Source organism: Lathamus discolor, chromosome 3 (assembly GCF_037157495.1).
Source record: "Lathamus discolor isolate bLatDis1 chromosome 3, bLatDis1.hap1, whole genome shotgun sequence".
Classification (NCBI taxonomy): domain Eukaryota; kingdom Metazoa; phylum Chordata; class Aves; order Psittaciformes; family Psittacidae; genus Lathamus; species Lathamus discolor.
In genome coordinates this window covers 92,678,738-92,705,952 of record NC_088886.1, presented here as the reverse complement: position 1 = coordinate 92,705,952, position 27,215 = coordinate 92,678,738, and the positions used below count along the sequence as shown (strand labels likewise).

Here is a 27,215-nt window from a genome sequence, read left to right as displayed (position 1 = left end):
CCACAAATACAACAATTAAGCTTGCGAGAGGGTGTTCTGGTTAAGTATCACCTTCTCTGCATGCATAAGAAGAAAATGTTCTGCCAAGAAGATTTACATTCTATAATCTGCATGGAGAGGTTAATTAAAGTCAAGACAATATCCTTTCTATATCTGGAAACAGACTTGTTTGCTAACTACAGGAGGGCATATATTAAAGCTCCTGTTATTATTTGTAATACTCATCTCAAGAAACCCACTAAGTCTCAGATATTATGGTACTTAATTGCAAATGACATAGATAAGCAGCAAAGTATCATGGGAGAGTATAGATTAGAATGCCTGACAGTCTGGTACAGATGCCACAGCCGAAAGTGTAGGGAGACTAGCATTACTCATGAGTGGTGAAGCCAGAACCAGCTATGCAGGTTTTCTTAAGTGGTGCCCATAATGTCACCTCTATCACTACATCCATCTGTCCTTCACAAATTATCCAGTCTGAACTACTCCAGACCCATTTTAAAACCTTGGGTCTTCAATTCCAGCTCCTGATAGGTAAACAGTATGTAAAACAATGACATTTGCAAAGTGTTTTTCATTTAATAAAAAAAAGTTTCCTCAGGATGCTGACTTGGTGACTCTGATTGTTCTCATCACTTTGATACCCTGAAGGAAGCTTTCCTTTTTTCCTAACGAAGCCCCAGTTCAGGTTACTATCATTGTTTCTCTTTTTATTTGAATCCATTATTTAGTCCTGATGTAATTGTCATGATGTAATTGTCTGGAGGTAACTGAGTGGGAATTGATCTATTTCGTGTTGTTTAAAGTATGCAAAGTGTTTATACAAACAGTAAACAGCAATGAAGAGCATAGAGACTTACTGGGTGCTGCATTATATATGGTTGAGGCTGCATCCAAGAAGGACTCTGAACCTAGAACAAAAGCAGTATTTTTCATTTTAGTCATTCTTTTCCTGAATACTCCAACTGAGATACAGTAGTAATTTAACAAATAATGTTAACAAGCCCCCTCCCTTATTTATTCACTTCTTAATGCAGTCACTCTGTGGAGCAACAATGATTTCTATGAAAACTCTATTTATTGTACCTGTACATCAGAAACAAGATTTGCAGACAATATACCACATGCACCTTTCACAACACTACACTATGTTTTAAGTGCAGGTCCCAAAAACTTTATCAAGTACACTGAAAGGGTTCAGACTGATCCATGAGAAAATTGTGATGTGTTAAAAAAGGACCGTCTTTGAAATTCCTTTGGGGAAAAGTAGCTGGGACCTCAGAAGTTACAGAATCATTTGCTTTCTAATAAACTATTGGATTTTCAAAGAGAAAAAGAAAACAGGAATTCTGCTGGACTCTTATTCCAGGAACAAGGAGAAGATTTAGGAGATTCATTCTCCAAAAGCATTGCAGTGTGAACAGGAAGAGGAGAAGGTTCTGATGAGCCTCCCTGCTCTTGAAGCTAGCATGCTTTCTCTCCACAACCACTGACTACCCAAATCCCTAAATTGGGATAGCATGCCTAACTTTGCATGAAAAGGTAAAGTAAAAAGATTAAAAGGTAAACTAATAATGGTTATCTTAGTTTAAAATAACCCAAAACCCAGCTGATTGCAACAGCTCTTTGAAAAAGTGTGCTCCAAGAAATATTTAAAGGTAGGTATTAGAATGTTTCCTCCCCATCTCCTGCAGGTGTGTAGGACAAGGCAGGATTCCGACCTGCACTACACATGCAGAACTAACTCACTACTGTTGCCAGACACTTAAAGTTCCTTAAAAGCCTCCATCATCATTTTCAGAGTTCTGGGACAGGACAGGTAGGCAGTCTTGAAAAAAATCCAGGTGAGGTATTTTCTGCAAGAGGAAAATATTTCTTCCCTCCTTTTGCTACTGACTCTCAAATCTGAGTAATATTTTTACTTTTTCAAACAGAAGAAGAGCAAACAGGAGTTTGAAAATGGAAAACACCTGAACCCTCCCTTTCCTCAGGCAAGAGCTTAATGGCAAAAATACTGGTACAGCCTGACTAAAGGTTTGGCTGATCTACTCATACTATGATAGTACCTGGCTTACTACTGTCATTTAGGTATACAGGAGTTGCAGAAACAAACAATGGCCAAAGCTGTATTAAATTTGTTTACTTTCAATAAGAATAAATCTAGGAACAGGTTATACCATGCCTCAAAGAAAAAAAAATAATAAATCATGCTCTTATGATACGTCCTGTTCTGCAGATGACAGAATGTTGCAGGTTTCAGTGAGAAGGGTTCAGTAACGAAGATGTGACTAATGCTCAAATTGTGAAACTCTTCTGGCCAAGAACCTCCTCCCTCCCCAGTACGGAATACTTCAGTTAATTCTCAGTTCCTTTTACTGTGGCACTTCAAGCATAATGTTGTTAATAACTCCACCTACAATAATTCTAGCTCCATGCCATGTCTATTAAAATAATGCTGACAACATTCCTGCAAACATACAGTATTGTGGTCTGCCTATCTCATAAGCCCAGGAAAGTGAGACTATATTCCTAAGCATGTTTCCAAGCCAACTTCCAACTTTTACTTGGATTATGAATATCTGAGAATCTTATGTTGAGAAATAATTTATATTTTAATAAAGAATAGCAGATAATTCTACTGGAATATTTTTCTGGGTAAGAACTTGCTGTAATTTTTGAGGTATTGCTGTACAAAGCAGAATGATTCAATATACTGAAATACAGTACCAGCACTGTCTGCCAAGAGCAAACATTGTGTTGCATAAGTCACCTCAGAAATTAATATAAAGTTAATTCAGCTGCCCTTTACCCCAGAGTACACTGTTTTCATTCCTACCTAACACTTTGCTCACTCAAGAAGGCGTTAGACCTCCAGACTAATTAATATTAGACAATTCTTCCTCTTCTCACCCAGAATGGAATGGAAATACCTGCAAGGGAGCACTGACTAAATGGCCCGCAGTGCCTCTGTTAGCCTTCTACATTAATTTTCACCCAAACCTAGAAAACTTAGCACATCTCTCTCACTAAAAAAACAAACAGCCTCTTCTCCTTCCCCTGACATAGAGAGGTAAGAATTTTCTAAGTTTAATCAGTTTTGGTGATTTATTGCCTGATTCACTGATTTTTACTTCGTCTGTGTGTTAAACCGTGAAATGCCAAACAAGCTGATTATTTAGATTATACTGGAATAACCGGCATATCTCAAGTAGTAATTACAGAGCATATGTCTGAGATTGCCATACTAGTTGCATTAAACACAAGTTATTTACGAACTGAAATGTATGATGTCCTAAAATGAGTATTCTTAGGACTTGTATCCGACTGTTCCATGTAATTTCCCAACACGTTGAACTGTTTGTAAACACCTCCTAGTAGGGACTCAAGATGCCATCTACCAAAATACCTTTCCAGGAAGATCTGGACCAATCCCCAGGAACAAAAAAATGTGCATGGTTCACGTTTTGAATTATTGTTCAAAATGAAGTAACTTTTGGGTCAGAAATACTGTTGTACGCTATTAAATGCTTTAGCCTTAGTATAAAATCACTGAATTTGAATGCTAATGTAATTTGTGCTCTGAACTCTCAGATTTCCTTCTCTACCGTCTAGCAAGTTTCTGCACCCTTCTTAGTACAACCACATTATACATTATTGTTGGGCCTTCTTTTGCACTGGAGAAAAATTCAAAAAGCATAGAGAAATATCTCTGAAAGAGAATTAAACTAAATCAAGAAGGTTTTAAGTAAAGAATAATTACTTTAAAGACAGATTACTGACATTGAAAGAACCTGACCAAGAAAAAAAGAAAAATCATACATGAAAAGCAGAAGTGGCTACAAATATCTTGGCTATCAGCACAAGTCAGTGACTTTGTTTTGCGAAACACCATGTATCTCATTCTATTGCTGTGCTTCCTGAAACAAACACACAGTTTTTAAGGCGATTCTTTTCATATTGTTCGGCATGAAGAACCCCCTTCATCAAAATGAAGCATTACTGGAGAACTCATGAAACCAGATATAGAAATTGATAAATAAACAGAAGCTCCAATGAACCATTTCAGCTACTAAGTTCCAAATACAAACCTGGTATGTGGAAACTGGAGAAGCGATATATGGCGTAATAGATGTCTGAGTGATCATTCTGTTTGCTGTAATACTGTAGGGTGATGGATAAAATCTAGAAAATTAAGAAATATTAATTAAATGCCAGTTCTGTGCATCCTTCATAATGCAGACTTTTTTTTCCTGAAGTGTACCAGTATTTAACATACCCATTTTGTAAAGCAGCTGTGGTTGGATCATACGTGAGTGTCATTCCAGCCTTTAATAAAGAAAACAAAAACAAAGTGCAAAAAAAGAGTTGACAAAATTAATTCTTATTGGAAATTATTTCTCTTACTCTTTCTTTGGTTGTATTTTTTAATTGAAAATTTGAATTGAAATAGTTTATTACTGCAAGTTAGGGAAAGGTCAACAGACAAAAGTAATTATACGGTGAAGATAGTCAGCAATATTGGCTATGAATACAAGTTTCCAAGTTCCCAGCATGAGGAACAAAATGCAATCTGTGAAATACCTGGCTAAGAGAAAATGTGTGTGTTTGAGAGGCAGGGCATGAAGATGATTATGTGAGGGTGTTGCCTACAATATATTAACTAGAAGAATGAATGGGGAGTGCTGCTTTTCAGAAGACACATTTGAATTTTTCTGTCTCATATGAATGAGGTGTCTAGGCTTGCTAACCACAGTAAGCCTATGGAACTATTATCTTGAACATTAAAGATGAAAAGAGTTGTGATTAAAAAAAAAAATTACTGCTGGACTGCACTGGTATACTATTTTAATCTTAAGAAAGTGATGTACATTTCAACGCTGCATAAATCAAAGGACTGTTTACCACATGGAAATAAAGTGATGTCCCAGGTAGTTTTATTTGAGAAATATCTCAGGCATATTCCTGACCAAGTGGAAGGAGATTTTATTGTTCACTTTAATGAGGTAGGATTTAGTGTTTCACATTTTGCCTTTTTTCCTCTTAAGAAAGATACAGTATTTTATAAAGCTGCAAGCTGTCAGGTAAGAATTGCTTGCACATTTTTAATACACCACAGAGCCAAGCCAAGAAGTCTCAATGCCTATCATTTTCATAAGTATTCATTATTGTACACCCACACTAAAGCTTGAAGGGAGGACTTACAAGTCTCACCTCGCCTTCTCTGTGCCATGCTCTTCCATTCTGTATATATTTATTCTGATTCTGTCTCTTTTTCTGTCCTCCATCAGCAAACTTGCACAATAAAGGTTCTGCAGGAACTGAGAAGAAGGAGTATTAGTTGAAGCAGTGTTCATACATAGACATTCAGTGCTTCAAATGAGGCATGGTTTTTAAGTTATATTCCCAATATGACAGTTAAATAACATGGACTCATACCACAGCATCAACTGCTCTGCATAACACAAAGACAGCTGCCACACACAAAGAGAGCATCTGGAATGCCTTATATCTTTGATTTAAAACTCCTGCTTTAAAACCTGTTGGAAAGAAACATGATCTATACATCCTGAGCATGCGGCTGTCAGTCTGGGGATGAATGAGAACTACCAGCTGAACTCAGAGCTTCGCCTCTTAGGAGGTACATCTAAGGAGGGTGGAGAATAAATCTGGTCTTTAATATATTCCCCCCACCCCACCCCTTGGAGGTTTCAGTAAGGTCCCAAAACTTAAATTGCTCTGCTCATCTAGAATAGCCAAATGCGCCTCCACTTACTCTAACCAGCAGGGTGGAGCAGGCACCTTTATCCTCTGCCACCTTGCACTGAAAAAATGCCACAACTGTCCATTCCCTTTTTACCTCTGCTCTATAAAGAGCATGCAATGAACCAGAAATTCTTCAAGACTTTTGTTTTGTCCATACTGTCTCGAAATGCTATCACCTCTTCTTTTTTCGTAAGATAAGCCTGACAATGATTTCAATTTATAACATCAAAATTAAAGAAAAAGAAAACTTTGCACAGTATTCTCTCCCTGTTACTAGCTTAAACTGCAACAGTTTCTGACTACCTACAGCTGAAGCACAGCTCTGCTACATCACACCACACCCTCCCTAATAACAGGGTGGAAGCACTGTTATGACTTGGATGTGAGTGCTACTCTGCCAGTAATTCCTGACGCATGAGCTGTCTAAGCTTTACCGTGACACTCCTCCAGTCATTCTCTGTTTGGAAACACCTTCATAAGACACAGCTGGATCTGGAAACATGCAAGTTTCCAAACGCAGAGTAAATACACGCGGTGGGAGGGCCACCCACAAAAGAAAACCCCCAAGAAAAATGTTAATATATCTGTATCGTGCAACAAAAAGAGCTGATGTGCTCTTCATTCTGCATGCACTTACAAGAGATGACTGAAAACCTCAGAGACTTGTAACCTGGCAAACAGCTTGACTTTCACGATTTTGGCACAAAACCAGCACTAACGGCCAAGTCATCCCTGGCTTTGGATGGCATACCTAAAGCACTAGCTCTGGTTCTACTGGGGAAAAGGTACTACATCAATATGCTGACAGATGATTTGACATTACTTTATAAAAGCTAGATCCTAACAACCCTGGTCATATCACACAGCATTTTAAAACACATACGATTCTGTTGAAGTAAGAGGAGATAATCTCAGCCGTTAGTCAATATGGGCAGAACTGTCAGGGTCTGGGTCTGAAACTGTTTCGACTCTCGATTTTACACAGTGGAAAAAAACCCCATCCATCAGAAAGGGAGAGCTGAGATCCAATACTGAAGTTAACTGCCTTAAATGAAAGAAGTCTTCCCCAAGCTGAGTATCTCTGGCTACTTATAAATTAATTCAAACATACCAGTATTGTGGGAAGCACGTGTGACTTCCAAAATACACACTATAAATTTCTGGATGAAGTTAAAAGAAACTGGCATGAGAATGGCTTATAAAGACGTCAGAAAACACCTCAAGGTTTCTAGCCCTGTGATTCTGTATTATAGCACTCACAGGTAGTAAATACTTCATTCAAAGTTGCATTATGCTTTCATGAAAAATCACCCCAGTGAACTGGATAAAACTTTTCTTGAAAGCATTATTTGTGCTTACATTTCCCATCACTGTGTCAAGACAAAGATATTTGGTTTTAGAAGTCAGAGTAAACCTGTCCGAACAGTTAGAATAAAATGTTCACAGAAAAATATTTTAAGAATGCTTTTTTTTTTGGTGAGTCAATAACTGAAACCAGCTAAATCGTAAATGCTGAAACATCTTCTGTCGTCCTCTGTAAACACCCTCCTGATAAATATAAAAAGGAAGAAAAAACAGAGTAAGAATTATCCGCACACATTGGATTTTGCATACACAAAAACCTGCAGCAGTGACAAAAATATTAAAAAGGCATTCATCTGTGATTTGCCTGGAGTTAGTGCTCCATCTTACTGAGCACAGATCTGATCATGGGAACCCTTGTTTTTCTTATCTTCCAGCTTCTCTTCGTCCTCACTGTGTCTATAAATGAAGCCAAACGCAAGAGCTCCAACTCACATTAAAAACCACAACCAATCAAACAACTTCCCTCCAAAAAAACCCCAAGAAGACCGTCTATTTAATACAGCCAACTGCTGTGAAAAGGCTCTATAGAATTTGCTTTCCCTGATACCTGTTCAAGATCTGAATGCTGATAGTAGGAACTGCTGCAACTAACTCCAATTTCTGGCTGCTCTTTGATACATGTGAGTTGAGTACTACTGTGTTCATTGCTTTCATAAAGCAATGACTGATGGTCAGCAAAGGGAGGGTCGTGAGAAGGAGGTAAACCTTCACGGGAGCCAAGTATGACCTGTTGATCTCCCTCTCACCGAAGAATGAGTGTAGCCCTTACTCTCTTCAAAATCAAATCTGAAATTCATTCCTTCAGCTTACCTTCCCTCCTATTTTTCAAATACGCGACATACTTTCTCTTGCACATGCAAACATGTATATAATAGATATATAAACAAAAATCTCCAACAAGTCCTACAGACCAGTCAAGCAATCTCTTTTGTGGTCCAGGAAGGAAGGGAGAGTCATTTTTATTGTTTAATTGCTGGGAAGTGTGCAGGCCTCAGCGAAGAAGGGGATCATTAATCATTTAGTGACTTGTCTGTATGTGCAAGACAGAGAGGCATTGTATAAATATTCAGAGTTGCATTAACCACTAAAAGACTGCTGATGTAAAGGGCTACAACTTCCAGCTAAGCTAAGCAGCTAAGACACCACATTTAGAATGATAACTCTACTGACAATGAAAAGCAACAAACACTCTCAATGATTTGTAGATGTCTGTTGAGGTGCTGCTATGGAGGCATTCTGTAACCATAAGTTTTCCTGCACTTTAACAGCAGGTCAGTGCTTTAAAACCTGTCTTTGGAAAGTGTTGACCATCTCCTCCTGCTCCAAATCACCCTCTTCTAGGGTTTTTTTTACAGAAGAAAGATATGAATGAAGTATTTGTCCACAGAGTAAATACTTCTTGGCATACACACATGCGCATGGGTAGATCAGAATTCAGTCTTTGTTCAGTGTCTACCCAAATATATACCAGGCAATCTCAGAATCACAGGATGGTTAAGGTGGGAAAGGACCTTAAGATCATCTCGTTCCAACCCCTGCTACAGGCAGAGACAATGATACACATATACAAGAAAAAAAAAATTGATGTTTTTATGTTGGACTTTACGTTTACACCCTTAACTTTACATGGCCAGTTTTATAAACTTTTCAAGAAACCTTGCTTTCAGATATTAAACAAATACAACAAAAGAGTCTTAAAATCCTATTGTTTTAATAAGTTCTCAATTAAATAGCATCTTTTAGTGACTTTCATTTCTTATTTTCCAGTGATAAAGCATATAAGTCTACTGAATTCTGACATTAAAACATTGCTTGAATGATAGAGCAAGCCTGTACAGCTAGTACACCTTTTGCCAGAAGCTGTGCAAAATGAAAAAGTTGTGCAACCCAAGATCTCAGTAGCTTTGTATGTTTGAAGAGAAACTAAATATATACTCTTTACCATTCTCATCATCACTTAAATGCAGTGCCCAGGGCCACATTTCTTTAATAATTCACACAAAGTTTAATAATTTGTCACAAGAGCATATTTTTAGTGGGTTTGTGTGGTATTTTTCTATTCCAACATTGCTTCTTAAAACTAAGCTGCAATTATGAGCTATGAGAATTAGAGCAGTAAAAGCTTCTCATCTTTGATCTAATGTGCAAAATTTTGATTTCTCTGCCTTCAGTGTGACAATCAAGCAACTCCAGCACTGTGACCTTTTGATACGTTTTAGCAGTGGTTTTCAGTCCGTGGTTCCTGGATTATTTCTAAAGGATCTGTGACATATAACTGAGATACGAGTTTATGGTCAAGCCATTTAAATTCACTATATAGAGATCTGCAGTGTTCTTTTTAAAGGTAAGCAAATAGAAAACATTCAAAAATGACTGCCACAAAATAAATACTTCAAGGCTTCATTTTACTCCTCTCCTGCAGTAGGATCAGAACGATTTCAAGCAGTAGTATCCATCATACCTGGCGGTGCTCTTCCTAGCCTATACTCAAGAGAACAGTCAGAAGCAGGGCTCTCTCACCTGTCTTCAAATACCCTCCCCCAAAAAATAATCTGAGTGACCAATATCTTTACCGAAAGTGGGAAGAGTGGGTCACAGATGACCTATGCTTTTTGGGTCATCACCATAACTCACCATTCCTGAAGCAAAAAATGGTATGAGCTGCTTATCAAAAATGCCCTCTACCTTAGACCCATTAAAACAAAATTATCCAGGTTATTTCTCAGAAAAAGAAGTATTAAATAACACATAAAGTCTGTACAACAGGCATAAATCTTTTGTAGCTTTCAACCTTCTGTATTTTTCATTTTAAATGCAACAAAACCAAACACACTCAGACTTACAAATACCCTAGGTATTCAACTGCTTCATGCAATCATTTATGTAACTATTCTCAGATACCCTCATGCTGCTGTGATAGGGAGGAGATGCCTTTCATGATTTTGCCCAGCAAAATCATCATTATGGGACCAACACAAGACAAAACAACAGTATCATCTTTAAGTATCACCTTTAGGGAAGGGAGGCTATGAATGCTGCTCTGTCCTCACTACTCATCTTCTGCCTCCCGCTCCCTTATACTAACCTACTCTGTTTCCTACAATTCATGTCATGAGCTTCACATTTCACAGAATAGTAAAGCTTTAAATACCACATTATTCACTGAAAATAATTCTTTAAAGAGAAAAGTAGAACTAAATGCAAATTATTTCAAGATTATAGCAATCATGTAATAAACATACAGTTGAGAAAAGAATGAAACACAAAAAATCCAAGTCCTAAGAGAAATGGACAGAAAGTCACAGTCCATAAAACAGAACAAACTATTACAGTAACTTAGATAATGGAAGTACAAACCCCAACTAGAACAAATAGTGGGATACACCACTCCTAGGAGTTTAAAGACTACACCAACTTGCAGTGCATTTGAAATTGTTCTCTGAGCTAACCTTCCTTCTTCCTCACTGAAGACAAAGGAGGACATATTAAATATTGACTGTATTTCATTAATCTACTATAGAGCAGGGAAATAAAGCCTGAATAGCTTGTTCATCTGGGTTCAGCTTGCTCAGTATCATCAATGCCCAGTCACTCTCTCAATTCTACAGTCAACACTTTTGTGACCACCCCGTGGTACCTCTGTTCCTCTCAGATTCTCAGAGAGCTTTTCTGTTCTGTCTTCTCATGCTCCAGGAGGTTTCACCTGTGCTTCCTGTAACTGTGTTTAACCCATTCTTCCATTTAAACCCAAACTTGATTAAAATAACAAAGCAACATTATGAAAGCATGTTTTTGTTGAACAGATGTTCTTCCTCCCACACCTATTTCATTACAGTCCAGTCTCTCCTACCCTCCTCATCCTGATAACAGTGTTTTTATAGCCAGCTCTCTTTGCTGATATTAGCCAAGTTTCTAGGACACAATGTTTTAATTTAAACGTAGTTCCAGTTCTACGATTTTATTTTGCATTTATTTGAACTTGCTCCTCTACAACCCTGAAGGATGCTAATCTATTTCAAAACATTTTCCTAACCTTTGTCCAAGAGCTTTCCCACTATATCCATTTTTCTCTCTGCAGGTAGCCCAAGACCACAGATGCCCCATGACTGCCCCGCTTTCTGGCAAACTGCAGCATATTATTATGCATAAGTTGCATCCTCTAAAAAGACTGCATTATTTGACATATGCTTGTGATGTGGTGAGGAACTACAGAAAGAATCTGAACTCCATAAAAGCCTTTCAAAGACGCAATTCAACTTCACAGCACCAGCATGGAAAAGCAGAGTTGAGGCTGTACCCTATACAACGGAACTGATGGTCTTTAATAACCAAGGTTGTCAAAACACCCTTCTGCACCTATTTATTGCACTTTTTCAGCACCATGGAGGTGTGACTCATCTTGACTGACTTTCAGACACTGAGAGTCACCTATTTCTGAGCAACTCATCTAGAAACTCTTTGTAACCACAGGGACAGCTGACAGCAAAGACACATCAGCCTCTGGAGGTGTGTGCTGCTTTACCTATTCTAGAAAGAGAGCCTAGGTGAATACTTTGCCAAGTAACCATTAGAAGTTTAAGTCCATGAGGTGGCTTACATCTTGAGACCCCTCTTTAGTTTCCATTTTCTGACAATCACCAGTTCTGTGCAAATTTGTTGTCCCTAATTAATCAGACTTTACTGGTAAACTTTCCTCCACAATGCAGAAAGTACTCTTAGAATTCCATGCAGCAACTTTGTATTTCTACCTGGTTGAACCTGATCATATAAGGGTGCAACTCCAACTTCAGCAACATCCCACCAGAGACAGCATGATTAGCAATGACACGCTTGATAACTTGTTCATTGAGAACATGATAATACAGCTGAAAATAAAAATGTGCAAGCTAAAAAGCACTAATAGGGAGTTCTGATACAGTTCTTTTTACTGGTTCTAATTGAAAAGAAACCCCTATATGTTAATTTGAATTCTTAGTTTCTCTATACTTTTTACTCATATTTTATGTCCAAAGCCATAGCAGCACTATAAAATTAATTACAAAGGGTGGATCACAGCACAGTCAGAATTCAGAGAAAACGGTTCTATGATCTTTTTGCCCCTAAAGGGATTTTCCATCTCATAAAACACAGATTGCTAAATATATGAAATAGCAAAATAAATGTTACAGCCCCTATGTATAAAAGAGTTTCACCTAAAGAATCTCACCAATCAATACCAATACAAAGGGTCTGCAAAAGCCAAGACAGGGAAGTCAAAACCCTGCATTAGATTAGTGTTGGTGAAGGGAGTGGTTTCCTGTGCTCTGCAGCAGCTTTCCCTCCCCACTGCAGAACAGACTGCCTCGAACTGGAGTAATCTTTCAGGGATGAGGCATGTATGTAGTTTTACTAAACAAGCCACATTCTTGTCTGCCTGCCGAGGACTGCTCTCCTCCTCGGTGTCAGGGTCTGGCTGCAGTGAACATTTCACCAGCGGGATAAAGGCAGCTTCAGCAACCACATCAACAACGTAATTTCTAAAATTCCCACTTGGGATTCTCAATAAAATGGTTACCAAAAGCTGCCTGGAATGTCAGGCACGTATTCTTTTCTCCATTATTGTCCTCTTTTCTTTCTCTTTTACTCTGCTGCTCTGAATTTCCTTTCCTCATTTTTAAGTGCTTATAGAATATACATTTTGTCTCTTAGAAACAATGCTGACAAAGCAAACAAACTGATGAGGAACTTAGTGTGACAAAAAAAAAATTGCACTGTGTAGCTCCTCTGCATTTTCTCTTGCACAATATTTCCAGAAGTAGCATTCACTGACCTGCCCTTCAATCTCCCTGAAGAATCTCAAAGACTATGAAAGACTTGAGAGTCACAGCTTCCCAAAGAATGAAAGTGCCTGGCCTTAAGGCACTGCTGCAGAATCTATGTTTTTTTAATCAAATCTTTTACTGAAAATTACTACAAAAAAATCAACAGATGGCAAAAGTAGTCCATTTCTTGCCTTTCAAAAAAACCCAAACCCAAGAAAATCCAAACAAAAAAACCCGACCAACCCAAAACAGGCAAGCAAAACAAAACAAACCGCCCAAAACAACCAACCAACCAAAACCCCACCAAACCTGTCCATGGGCCATCAGCCAAGTTCTGTTCTGATACACATACAACACACACTTGTTTCCTGACTCCAACTAGGACTACGTAGGATGTAAAGCTGTGCATAGCTGGCTTAAGGCCTTCCAACCCTAACTATTTTATGATTCTATAAGGCATCTTAGCCACTTGTCTTTCTGCTAGGGGAGAACACTACTGGATTCCTATAAAAGGTTTATAGAAGTGATATACTGTGTTACAAGTGAGCAAGCATTACAGTCATCCAACAAGACATAGTTTAATTTTAATAAGTCTGTTTCTGAATGAGAAGCCAGATAAACAATCAGGCTTCCACTCCACAAGCTGTAACCCATTCATACATCTTGTTCGAAATATATGCAACATACCAGAAACTCCTGCTGGTGTCTTTATGAATTTTCCATTAAAATGAGCAATCACTGCTTCACATTTTTCTGTTGACTCCATCCTAAGAAAATAAAGAATAATTTGCATAAATTAAACACTCATCCAGATTTCCATGTTTGTGATTTTTTAAAGCACATTTCTTGCTTTTTCTTGCTTTATTTTGTGGCTTGCTTTCCCATGTATGAGCAATAGAGAAGATGCCTTCTAAGAATATACAACTTCAGAGAGGTAGAACTAAACTCCATTAACATTTTATGCACTCTGAGGCCCAAGTCAGTGCTAAACTGCCAATACAATACTCTTATTTACTTAGAAATTAGGCAAAACATGACTTGGACAGCTATAGTACAAATTACCTATGCTGTCTTGAAGGAAGCAAAGACTGATTCACAATCACCCACAGCTGAATCCTTAAGAGTCTATGATATATACAACAAACAATGCCATTTTTGCCAAGGCTTCTGAAGTGTGTGTATGGTTTAAAAGCAATGAACACAAATATCAACATGCCTGACTGCATGACCCAAACTGCCTTTGCAGTTTTTGCCTTATAGGTATCATCCCAACTAAATGATGTACCTGTCTCTTATTTAATTGTCTCCAAGTTACCTTCAAAACAGGAACCAGTAACAGAAAATCTGTGACTGACTGCCTCTAAGAATTCATCCAGCATCCTGAGCAGGTTTGTGCACTTATGTTGTGAAAACGAGACTTAATAGGCTGGGTGGACTACTGGTGAGCTAGAGCTAATCTGGGAGTGGCTCCATAGGCTGCAGCTACATCCTTGCACTGCAGTGTAGATGTGTCAGTTCTAACTGCCAGCTTGGACTAAGTTGCAATAGAAGACTGAGACATGCAAGTGTTAACAAAGTTTATTTTAAAAGAAGAATATATTTTGCAGCTGTCTGCAAGAGGATGTTTGGATAATACTGAACCTGTATTCCTTTTTATTTGTTCATTAAATTCTGTAATCCAGTTCCACAAATTAGGCCAATGACCTCAGCAGCAAAGCAGCAGTACTAAAAATTACGAAGTTTTGGTACCATTTTAATTCTGATACCCCTTCTGCACAGGCTGTCAAAAATACAGTCATAGCAACCAAAATCATCAAAATGCCAGTCTGAGCAAGAAGTTTTCCTCATGGTTTCAAAAATACCTTCTAGGGAATTTTCAGAAGTTTTGGATTGTTGGATCTGCATCAAACAATTATTTTTTTTGTCTTCCATGGAACAAACAATATAATTTAGCTTCAGACTCAAGCTTGGACTTGATAAAATACATTACCGCTTACTAACCTAATAAAATGCTCCCAAAGGCAAGAAATTAAAATATTTAATGACTACGTGTTTCCTGGGACAATTTTAACTTGAACTAATAGTTATCCAAAAATATTCCAATACCTAGCTTGCAGAAGGGGAGAAATTCTTATTAGCTATGAAAGCAAACCCTCACTCTGTAACTTATGTGTATGCATGTGCATAAATATGTGTACAAAAATAACTGAGTTTACACATATATATAAAACAATGCATAATACAGAACCTATTAAGAAAATACTTGATCACTTTTAAAGTTTTTAATACAAGTGAGGTTTTGGATACACACAAGTCTTTTGGACTTCTACACACAATTCTAAAACTCTTCTGGCTATATTAAAATAAAACCATTCTTAAAATACCACTGATTCAAGACAGAGTTAGTAAGCAAGTTTAGGGAGAAAAGACTCAATGCCCCTATATTTGACGATAGAAACATCCAATCTAAAGCCTCCAAATTTTGATCGCCATGCTATGTTTAAATCAGGACTTAGAGAAAGAGAGAAAAATACTAGAAAAGCACAGAAAAGGCTCTGATCAAGAGACTCCAAAACAAATAACTGAGTTAACTAGAGAAAAAGTAAGCTCACACGGACAGAATATGTGGGAGGTATCTACTAATTTATAGAAAATATTTGTTCTTGTTGATTTGGGAGAGATATTTGACTGAGCTGGCAAATATTTTAAGGTGAGATTTACTGTAAGTGAATGAAAATATTTTCTTTCTCAGATGACAACATGTTAATGAGCCAGAAAATTGGGAGGGCTGACATTCAAAGGGCAATGGTGAGTTCATTTTCTCAGAGGAACTAATGAAGGGGGAAAAAAAAAGGATGGGGGTTTGCAGGAAAGGGGTTCCTCCTTACAGTCTCCTGTCTCAAATTTAAGCCTCAAAAGCCAGAACAGTCACGGAGAAGTCTCTGTAAATCACTGCATAACTCTTGCTTATTGGTTCAGGGATAGACCAGAAAAAAGAAGTACAGAGAAGAGAAAGAAGTAGTAGAGAATGAACTCTTATTCTAGATAGTTGTCCATTAAGAGCAATATATTCAGATTTAGCCATCTAAGCAAGATGAGACACAGCCATATTTGCCTTACCAAAGGAATAATTAACAAAACCCTGCTGGTATCTCCATCTAGAACTCACTATTCTTTAAAAGGTTGATAATTTTAAATAATTTCTGCCTTTTCCTCCTATTCCTGTCTTTTCAATTACAAAAAAAAAAAAAGGAAGAAAGCTGCCAGCATGGCTAATGCCACTGAAATACCTTGCAAAGCCAACACCACGGCTTGTCCCACTCGAGTCCCGCAGTATCCTTGTAGAGATAACCTGCCCAAATGGTTTCAGCATGTTCTCAAGCTCCTGCTCATCCATTGAAAGCGGCAAATTGGAAATGTATAAATTAGTTGGGTCTTGTTCTTGTTGCTGAAAGAAAATTAAAGCAAACTGTTATTAAAGCAAACTGTTATTACTGCTGTCACTGGAAAGATATTTTGAATATAAGATATAACAACAATTACATGTAACTACTACTGGTATAGATTTTTACTTCTCAGGCCCCTTTTTAAAAGGCTGTTCTTCTCTAGAATTAGTGACCTCCATTTTCAATCACTCTCTACAGCATTCCTGAGAAAGCTAACCTCCTCCTATTACTGCTGACAACAACATTTTTAAGTGCAGATAAAGGTGAATAATTGACTAGTTTACAGTTGCGTATTACAACTTCATCTTTCAGAGTTCCCTGAAAGGAAGAAAAAAAAAAGGCAAAAATAGGAATCAGCAGACAAAGCAATACAAGAATGGTGGAAAGAGCTGAAAAATGCCAGAGCTAAATGAAAAAGAGAAAATACTGGAAACAATGCATCTAGGAATATGTGCATTGCCAAAATATTACCACAAGAATATGCTGATACAGAAGTGAGTGGGACACTGTCATCTTCTTCCACACATAATGTTTTTGAGTTTTACCTAACTTTTACATTATGCATGCAGACAAAAGTCTTCCAAAACCCTTCTACAGAAACAAACATAACAGAGCAGGGCAGCCTTGAAATGAGCAATTAAGGAAGAGATAAAAGTAGTCACGTCTTTGCCATTCCCCTGATCTTAGGGTATCTACATTGTGTGATCTATGTATTCGCCATGAAGTTCCATCTCAAAGAAACTTTTTTGCTGAAAATTATCATTTCCAGTGTTGCTCTACAGATTTTCCAGCTGTGGTGATTAAGCATTTCTCTCATACTGCTAATTGTTGGCCATGCTATGTGATGAAATAGCTACACAGAACTACATGACTTGGCCCTGACAGTTGTGCAAAACCTTGATGCCATCATTGTGGCTCCCGGTACAGATCAGGATGCATTCTATTCAGAACATATTGGCATCAGGAGTGATACAATCTGAAACAAACACAATTTGGTTGTAACAGTCCTCAGCATATTTCCATTCTGTAAAAGAGGGCTAACTCACAAAGAAGTTTGAATCAAACCAGAAAATAAAAAATAATACCACACCACTTGCCTACTGGAATTAAAGCATTTATTAAAGTGATTATAGCTGCACAGGTAATGATACCTTTTCATACAGATTAGGTATCAATCTGTCCTTAAGCTGTCCTTATATTAGCAGTATCTCAGTGCTGTTGGTGGCATATTGTATCATTTACTAGCTTGCTATCCTGGATACCACCCCCCAGTTGGGGTTGGTTTTCCCTAGGAAAAAAGAAAGAAAAGGAGCTGGAGGCTAGGGGAGGGTGAGATTGCACCTTTTAGGCATAGAAATGAACTATCCTGTTCCAAACCCTAATGAAACTTAAAAATGGGGAAGCAAATTCTGTGTTTATGGACCTTCACTATTTGCACTTTTACCCCAGGACTGAACTAGAAAGGGCTAATGTTCTGAAGTTTACTGTAAAGGTTTTTTAAGGAATTTCAGCATCAAAGGACCTATAAAAGGGAAAAAAGCTCCCATCACATCCTTCTATGCCTAGCCACACTGAAATCCCACAGACCTTAGAAAACACAAACTTTTCCAAGTGCCAAGTGTTTGTCCTCATCAGTCCCTCTACAGTCCATCGCAAATGGCACTTGACTATCATGTATGTTTTTCATTTTGGTATCTACTGGAAATATTCCTCTTCCCACAATAACACTGAACCTATACAGTACGTACAGAGGTTTGTGATTTAAATTATCTTACAGTATCTGACTTCTTTTTCAAGTTAGAAAAAAATCAGCAGAAAGATGAGAAAATGGATTCACTGTGAGGCCACGGCTGACATTAACACTTATTGCTGGGGAGTGTTCAACCATGAGGGAAAATCTATGTTATACACAATTCAAACTTCCTCAGGAAGGAATCTGAAATGAAGACAGCTTTCACGTTTGTGGAATTAGTTTGTTGGTTAGACTGTAGTAGCCAGTTTTGTTTTGCACCTTGAGATATGCAGGCTTATTTCCTTCTTTAATGAGCACTATTAGCAAAAGCTTTATAAGGAGCTTTCAGTCATGGGCATTATAAAATTGCATTTGTAGCTATAGCATAATTTTCTGAAACTCTAAGTAGTATTTGAAAGGAAAAAAAATAATTCTTTACTTTTTATTATAAGCTGTAAAATGCATTGCACACAAATATCTTAACACCTCTCTAAATAACCTAAACCTGCAATCTGCGAAATCAGACCCCTTGCATATTTTAATCTAATTTGCTCATGCTTTTATTCTATAATAACAAAAGGTCTAAATTACATTATAAAAATGTTCTCATTAAAAAGCCTAACAACACTGGGAGAGAGAAAAAAAAATGCCCCATTTTATTCACACTAATAAAAATGTAATTTACATGTAAGAAATAAATGTTTAAATTCAGAAACACCTAAAAGAGAAAGAAACTGTCAACTGCAGAATGTCAGAGCAATCTGTTTTATTTAGGTAAATGGGCAGATCACATTGCGCTTCTCTTGGGCTCCTATTCTAGCCTAGGGGGTTACCACACTTTCGCATTATGCAGGCATTGTATTCAGGATGAAAGATCATGAGCTTTCCTTTCCAAAAGGGACAGAAAGACCTACTACAATTCATGGTTAAAACATGAAGATCTTCCTCCATACATGCTGGGAAGCTTAGTTCTTGTACCTGTGCACCTAGTAAAGAAAGCTTCATGCCATAAAAATCAAGTAACAGCATTGTGCGAGAAGGGAATGCTCTCCTTTGAAAGATCATTTTCAACTTCACCACTAACCTACATTGCAAATCCCTTCGGAATGGGGCGGTGGGGAGGGGGGAGTGAGAAGGAAGTGCATCTGAGGAAATTGTTGTAAAGAAATTGCTTTCTCTGAACAGAAAGCATATTGTGATGGAAAAATTTGACTTGTGGCCCATTTAACAATCTATATTTTGCATTAGCAACTACTGGGTTTTGGTCAGGTGCATGGATGAGTAGGTGACTGTAAAGGATTTGCAATTTGCATTCTTGACCCTTCCTCTATGTCACAGTCTATTACAGCCTGAATTCTACCAGGGATTCAGTTATTTCTGCTTTTGATCCTTCGACAGGACATACTGACCACAGTGGAAAAAGAGAAGCTTGAAAATACTTTTACATGTATCCATAGTTAGAACCTGTAAGATGGCAGACATGGTAGAAGAGGAGCAAAAAAGCAGCCAATGGATAAGGATGTCAAACTGAAATACTGGAATACGAGTTGAAATTTTATTCATCTGCAATTCTCCCAGGACAAAGTAGTTGAAATGTCAACAAACCCATTCCACAGTGCAACAGGGTTGTATCCGCACTGCAGGAGCAAACCCACAGCCATCCTGGGGAGCAGCAGCAGTTCAGCTATAAGGACAAATCAGAGTCACAGAATATCTCAAGTTGGAAGGGACTCATACGGATCACCAACTCCAACCAGGTCAGGATAGATTAAATTAATCCACAATCCACTTCTTCGCTTTGCAGGGAAAAGCTGAACAAACGAAACAAAACAAAAAACCCCTGCCAACTCTAAAAAGCTCATTTACAACACTGGGATAGTACTGTTGGGGTACATCGAAAGCAAGGCTGAACTCTTTCTAGACTGCCTTTGAAATTTTATATAGTTTGGCAGTGGAAAAATTATTAATGTGCAAAACACCTCCTCTCATTAATTACTTATGTCACTGTGCAGCTTCTGTCATCACAAGACTACTAAACCTTAAAACAGCTATCTGGGTACATTTTGGGAGATCATAAGCAGCAAGGAACTTCCTTCCCCTTAGAACATGCTAGATTTCCAAGCTGAATTCCAAATGACAACCACAACTAAGACTCCCCATGCATCTCTATCCTGTCTTACACAAAAGGCACCGTACAAACAGATGTTTGCCTTTATACAAGGTTTTGGCATCGAAAATGGTTTAAAAGTTAAAAATTCAGGAAGTTAGGAGAGAGACAAACTCTCTAACTTGTCCCCCCATCTCCCTGGCAAACAGCAGTTTAATACGTTAAGTACTGTGACTTCCTTCCTTACCGAAACTTGCCTCACCATAGTTTAACTCACATGGCTATTACAGTTCCGTTTCAGAAGAGAAAATAATTCCTTTGATATCCAATTTGATATCTAATTCGTATTCTGGAATTCCACAAAAAAATGAAACTGGCAAAAATATCTGCAAACATAACCCAATCCAAACCTTACCTATACACTGTAATTGTTTTAAGCACTTTCAAAAGTAGGGTTTTTCTCCTGGGCTTAAAATTCATGAAATCATAGAAACTGCTTTCATCTTACAAATCCTGTCTCTCTTGAAAATATTTGTACCCTTTTAAGGGAATTATCAGAAAGGATTACTGAAGTCAGTTGAAAGCTTCCTACACCAGGGTAGCAAGCTAACGTTAAAATACAAACCACTGAACCATTGAGGGTTTGGTGGTCCTTTATTTTTAATTCTGCATCATTTAGGAAAATTGCTTATTTTGAGTCTTCATAAGTCACGCAGAGTTTCCCCAGTTAACAGAACTTCCAGCAGTTCCTGAAAGTTGCTGAAAACGCTCAATATTTGCAGAATATGGGCAATGTCAGGGAATTCGTGGGCTACTGTAAGCATCCATTTTAGTGAGGAAGCTAGGAAGTCGTGGTTTTAGCAATTCACATCAAGTTTCCATCACCTTTAGCTGTGCCTCCAGAATTCTAGCAGAACATAATAATATGAAGATGCAGAACAGTGCTCTTGCAGATTAATGCACTTCTTCCTAAAAAGCACTTACAACACTAACTTAATAAGCTGACAACAAGACACAGTACTTCTCATAAAAGGGATAGGAATAATCAAGTGCTAATACTCATTTCTGTAGAAAGAGGTTATCAGGAGTCTTAAATAATGCAAAATGCTCTACCATCATCTGAAAGAAATTAACGAAAACCTCCTTGTGCGTGTGGAACTGTTCCTAAACTGCAAGCAAGAAACTTGGCAAAACGATACGACATCTGTTTTCTCTTGCTCTGTGTAAGGTCAGAGTGAACACATAGCCATTCAGAAACATGTGACGAGGCACCGCTCACAGCATGGAAGATCCTGGCTGATAGGCATTAAATGCTTGTCTGCCTTCCTATAGAAACTACTTTAAAATTTACAATTGGCCTGTGTCTCACTGAAATATGTCTGTTTTAGCCACAGTTTTCATACTGCCTGACCACAGACTGTTAACAAGACAGTTCAAGGGAAAAATCACTACCATAATCTTCACTTGTTCTCCAGGACTGCATAAACACTCCATATGATGAATAGACTAAACATTTTAATTCATTTTCATAGGCACATCTGTATTCCAAAGAGGGATAAGAACTGTATGAAAAGAAATTTTTAACTACAATAAGCACCATGTTCAAATTTGCAATCAGACTATCACTGCAGTCATACGTTCCCTTTTTAATCCTTGGTATTCTTGTTTTCCCTTTGCTCGAAGGGCACCAAGGTGCTCCCTGGGAGTTCTACATGTTGATCACTGATGCCTGTGTTTTCCATAGAAAACTGAATGATGCCACCACGCTCCATAACAGGGCACAGGACCCTCATCTAAACAAGCCACAGCACTGCTTAGCAACTGGGATAAGACTGTGGGTTGGAGCTGTGTACTCAAGAAGTGGTTGTTACCTGTCTTTTTTAATACACATGCAACTCCTGAAATGGTCATTTATCCTCCAGGTAAGCAAAATTTGGATTACTTTTCATTTATTTCATAATGACTTTTAAGAACTTTAACAAATAAAAGGAGGAAAATTGATTGTTTTGTTAAAATTCTATTACAGTAGGTTTTAATTCTACCACCTACAGAAAGCATTATGAACTAGGTGGAAGGAAAACTTTTCTTACAAGACAACTGCTAAAAAGCGCTTTAGAAATCTGCTTGTGTTAGATCCTGTTTGCCTATCATGTGGTCTTTGGCGTTCAGAAGCCCAACTGCAGAATAATACAATTGCAATATGCCTACCTTCACTAGTTAAAGTGCACTAGCTACCATGGTAACCTAAACTTATTTTCTTATTTTACTCTGTAGGAATGAAAACTGGTACCCAGAAGGTTGCCACAGTGAAGACAAGTACAAAACACAATACATTATTAGAAGTCATAAAAATTAGCTATTTCTCATTTTTGCTAATTCAAAACCATGCTCTTCATCAGTGGCATAAAGGAAGATTGCCTTTAAAACATTATGTTTAATAGCTGTGGAAAAGCCTTGATTTCTGTTACAGAGATGAGGACAAGTGGCCAAGCAGCATTTCCCTCCCCAAAAGCCTGCAAACCTGCTGTGCAGCTCACACTTTATATTCCAAATATGCTTGGCAAAAGCATATGCTTATCTAAAGTAATTATAGAATGTAAAAAGAATGCTCCTGCATTGAACTTAATTGGAAAGAAAGATCAAGCTACCGGCCCATGGAGAGTGCTTGACAGTTCTGCATTTGTAACCAATAGTAAAAAACACAAAGATTACAAATTCATGTCATCTCTGGGTTCTGGAGGATGAACAGAAACTTAGGCAATCAGCTAATATTTATCACAAATTGAAAACCACCCTCACGTAATGAGTTTCAGAGTTTGATCTGTTGCTTTCAGGGCCAAGAGACTACTCTCCACAACAGAAATTGTACCTTAAGAATGGCAGAAGGGTCAGTAACCACGGTACAACATACTATGCATTGTTATTGCAGCCATTCTTCTGACACAATCTGAATATGAAACAGTTCTGAAGATGGCAGTATTTTTTTGCACAAACCTAAAATACCTGAAAAATAGTGTTCTGTTACTGTGAAAATTAGTGATTTGTTACTGTGGGAGCTAATACAATTTAAGCAGAAGCATACTTAATTGTGTCAGTGGAAATAAAGACTTCAAGGAGGAGGAAATTGCAACATTATAAATCTGAAGCCCTAAGTCCTAAAAATGGGTGGCTGTGGGGAAATCTTTGAATGCATAAACAATGAGTCTTTCCCCCAAAACACACATTAGTACATGGAACAGCATTCCTTGGCTCAAGTTAATGAGTTTCATTGACCACAGAAATCTTCCATGTCCATAGACTACTGTCATGGATTCTATTCTAAGTAGCATATATTTACTAAAGGTAAGCTTGTGCTTCTGTAGAGAAAAAAAAAATAGACACAAATTGGAAAAGAATGAATATCACTTAAGTTACAAATGATTCTGACAAAGTTTTACATAGAGATGAACTAAAAATCTCATTGAGAGAGAACAGAGAAGACATGAAGGAGGGTAACATCTTCAACAACAGTCTGGAGGATCAGGCTCATTGAGTCTTTATCAGTTGTGCTGACTGGGGTGGTTGAAGCATTTTAAAGAGAGGACACTACACCAATGTAAGGACACGGCTGAGATACTGTTGTGAGAACACAGTAATGTACATTAATGCTTCTTGTGATGTCCAAAGTGCATTACAAGCTCTTTGAGAATATGGTAACTCCATATGTAGAACAGCTTTAGTACAAGCCTTTCACTATTTATCTCAGAAATCCGTTAACCTATCACGAACTAGACAATATGGCCATACAAATGTCACTGCCACGCCAGGAAAGAAGTTTAGCACTTGAACTCAGAGTTGACACAGCCAGGCTGGTATTCTAGCTGGCTTGCATATTTCTACATTGTTATCGGTACAACATAGATATTCTCCATTTGACTTTATCTGGGCTGCAAACACAACCATTCACCTCTTGGCTTCAGTTTGCTAGACAGAAATATTAGAAGAACTATATTTTTTATTAACTATTCTTATTCAGTAGTTTTAATATTTACACATTAGTTTACATTCAGAGGAACAAGAATGACATTCAACCTTTCATCTTAAAGAGCCACTTTTCCAATCATCTGAAACAGAGTTACTTAAACTACAGTTGAGCTCAGCTGAATACCATTAGATCAGGCAGAACTGTATCTGAAAACTAAATGCCTCACGTTAAGTTCAAGGTCAAAAATCCATAAAAAATTGAATTACTACGATGTCTACACCATTTAGACCTCACTATCTCCAAAACACCCCTTACAGATCCTCAGGTTTTTTAAATCTTCATTCGAAATGCCAATATACAATAGATATTTTTCTGTGCATCTATCTTCCAACTGTAACAACTTTTCTACTAAAGAAAATGGGCAGAGCTTTTCAGTGCTACTAATTAAGCTTATCTAAGAATGCACAGCTCCGCAAAATAAGAGCTTTTTAACCCATTGCTATTAGTTTATTATCAAAGAACTTTATCGCATTCAAGAAACTAAAATGAATGAAAATAAGAATTAGACATTCACTAGTTACTAACTAGTTTAGAAATTACAACAGTCTTGAAAGACATGTATCTGCTCTTTCCGTACCTCATGTCTGTAGTAACATACAGGCTATTGGTTTTGTACTAGGTACTGAAGCAAGCTGGCTACCAATACAGCTCACATCACCTCCTGATCCCTTTCTGCTGCCACTTATACACTCTGACAAGACTGAACATTGGTAATAGTCAACTGGAAGGGAGAAGAAAGGCAACAGCTCAGTATTTCTATTTTAAATTTCCATCCAAAAGCTACTGCCATGACCTGGCAATGCAATATCATCTTATGCAAGCTCTCCGCAGCATTATCTGACCAACAGGAATCGTTGCAGGCATTTCTCTTTCAGTGGGTACAGGAAGATACTGTTATACAGCACAGATCAAAACACTTCAAGTTGTTTCATCTTAGCCAAGCACTCTCAATTCAGATCCAGAAAAAGCAGAATAACTGAAGACATAATGCCTCCTGAGCAGTGTCAGTTATCTGACACTGCGTTCTTTCACTGACACCACCACTGTGACATCTCCTGAGGTGTCACCAGCAGTGACCCCCCTGGAACAGATTTAGCAGGACTGGGCCTGAAGGCACATCTCAGGTCCCAGACCCTCCTGGCTGCTCAGCAATAGTAGAAACACAGCGGCTGAGACTAGATTTTTCTGGAGTCAGATCAACTTGGAACAAGACTGCCAATTACAGCATGATCTTACACCATGGATAGGAAAAGCTCACAAAGTAAAGTATTTGGAGTTATCTCTACAAACGAAATAACAAAGATTTTAAAGGTATAATTTGAACCACTGCTACTAAACTAGGATTTATAGATGAACTTGCTGATATAACTTTTAACTGACTAACCTGTAGCAACAGCAAGACACTGCAAAAAGGGCTTTACAGCAGTCAGAGTCAGAACAAGGCTTCAGCAGTAACATTTTCCTTCCCCCTCAGTTGTTGCAGATCAGGGACTACCACCACGTCTGGGAGGAGGGCAAGAATACTGAGGAGCCATGCTGCTGGCTGACACCCTGTACACAGCATAACAACAATGCCTCCCCACAGACAAATCCTGCCAAAAGGCATTTATTTCTCTTTGAAACTGAAGCAGTCATAGTGGTCAGTAAGGAAATCCATCAGCCAGATGGCTGAGATACTGTCCTCCCACTCCTTCTCTGTGATACTCAGGCTTAAGCCTGAGCAGTTTCACTGCAAGAAGACCACTCATGGCACAGGTGACAACATGTAAAAGGACAGATTATTAAATGCAGAAGTTAACTTGTGTTTGCGGAGTGTCTTGCATGTGAAAAGTCTAACTCACTAATCTTGCCAAAACAACTGTAAGTGACTGACACGTCCCAGCTTGGAGCATCCAAGTGAAGATGGGATTTTTCAGACAAGAGCAGAGCAGCACTGCCCAGGAGAAAAAAAATAAAATAAAAAATCCAATGGCTCAAAATAGACCAAAAAAACTACCTCTTAGTCACTTGTGTTGTGACCGTTTGTTGTGGTTCTTTTTATTGAGTTAGTTTGGGGTTGTTCTTTTTATTAACTCAAACACACTTCCAGTGTTTAGAAGCAGAACAACAAGTTTCACTGGAATGCAAACTTTATAGTTACAGATTTCCAAAGGTCACCAGGCCTGATACACTGTAAGAAAAATCAACCAAAACTGTCAGGTATGATGGTGCACATTTTTTCATTAATGCTGACAGAAAGAAATATTAACAATACTGCAACAACACACATACACAGCTGTCCTGGGTTCGGCACTAGCAGTCATTTTTCTCCTTAGTAGCTGGTGCAGTGCTGTGGTTTTGGCTTTCAGCCTGGGAACAGCGCTGATAACGCCGATGGTTTTAGTTGCTGCTCAGTAATGTTTACTCTGACCAAGGACTTTGTGAGTCTCATGCTCTGCCAGGGAGGAGGCGAAGCCAGGAGGAAGCAGAGACAGGACACCTGACCCAAACTAGCCAAAGGGGTATTCTATACAACAGCATGCCATGCCCACTATATAAACTGGAGGCAATTAGCCAGAAGGGTAAGATCACTGCTCGGGTCGGGCTGGGTATTGGTTGGCGGGTGGTGAGCAGTTGTATTCTCTCCCCTTGTTATTTCCCTTACCTTTATTATTATTGGTGGTAGCAGCAGTGGTTTGTGTTATATCTTAGTTACTAGACTGCTCTTATCTCAACCTGTGGGAGTTATATTCCTTCTGTTCTCCTCCTCATCCCTCCAGGAGCATGGGGAGGAAGAGGGGGGAGTGAGCGAGCAGATGCATGGTTCTGGGTTGCTGGCTGGGCTTAAACCACCGCAACAGCATTCAACACTGTCCCATGTGACATCCTTGTCTCTAAACTGGATAAATTTGATGGATGGACCACTCGGTGGATAAAGAACTGGATGGATGGCTGCACGCAAAGAGTTATGGTCAATGGCTCGATGTCCAGCTGGAGA

At 38.3% G+C, this 27,215-nt stretch overlaps 1 protein-coding gene across 5 annotated transcripts in view; it reads right to left on the bottom strand.

Moving 5' to 3' along the window:
- Positions 1–27,215, bottom strand: part of RBMS1 (RNA binding motif single stranded interacting protein 1) — a 148,864-nt gene that overhangs the window by 8,731 nt on the left and 112,918 nt on the right. For 4 of the 5 annotated variants that reach the window (XR_010610731.1, XM_065670604.1, XM_065670603.1 and 1 more), the window contains exons 5-10: positions 16,220–16,377; positions 13,617–13,696; positions 5,203–5,318; positions 4,277–4,326; positions 4,089–4,182; positions 861–911 (exon numbers count right to left, since the gene is read on the bottom strand). Coding sequence is in view for 4 of the 5 variants with exons in the window: in XM_065670604.1 (XP_065526676.1) it covers positions 861–911; positions 4,089–4,182; positions 4,277–4,326; positions 5,203–5,318; positions 13,617–13,696; positions 16,220–16,377 (549 nt within the window). In the remaining variant the exon portion in view is untranslated. The remainder of the gene's footprint in view (positions 1–860; positions 912–4,088; positions 4,183–4,276; positions 4,327–5,202; positions 5,319–13,616; positions 13,697–16,219; positions 16,378–27,215) is intronic. The other variant, XM_065670605.1, reaches the window with a different exon arrangement.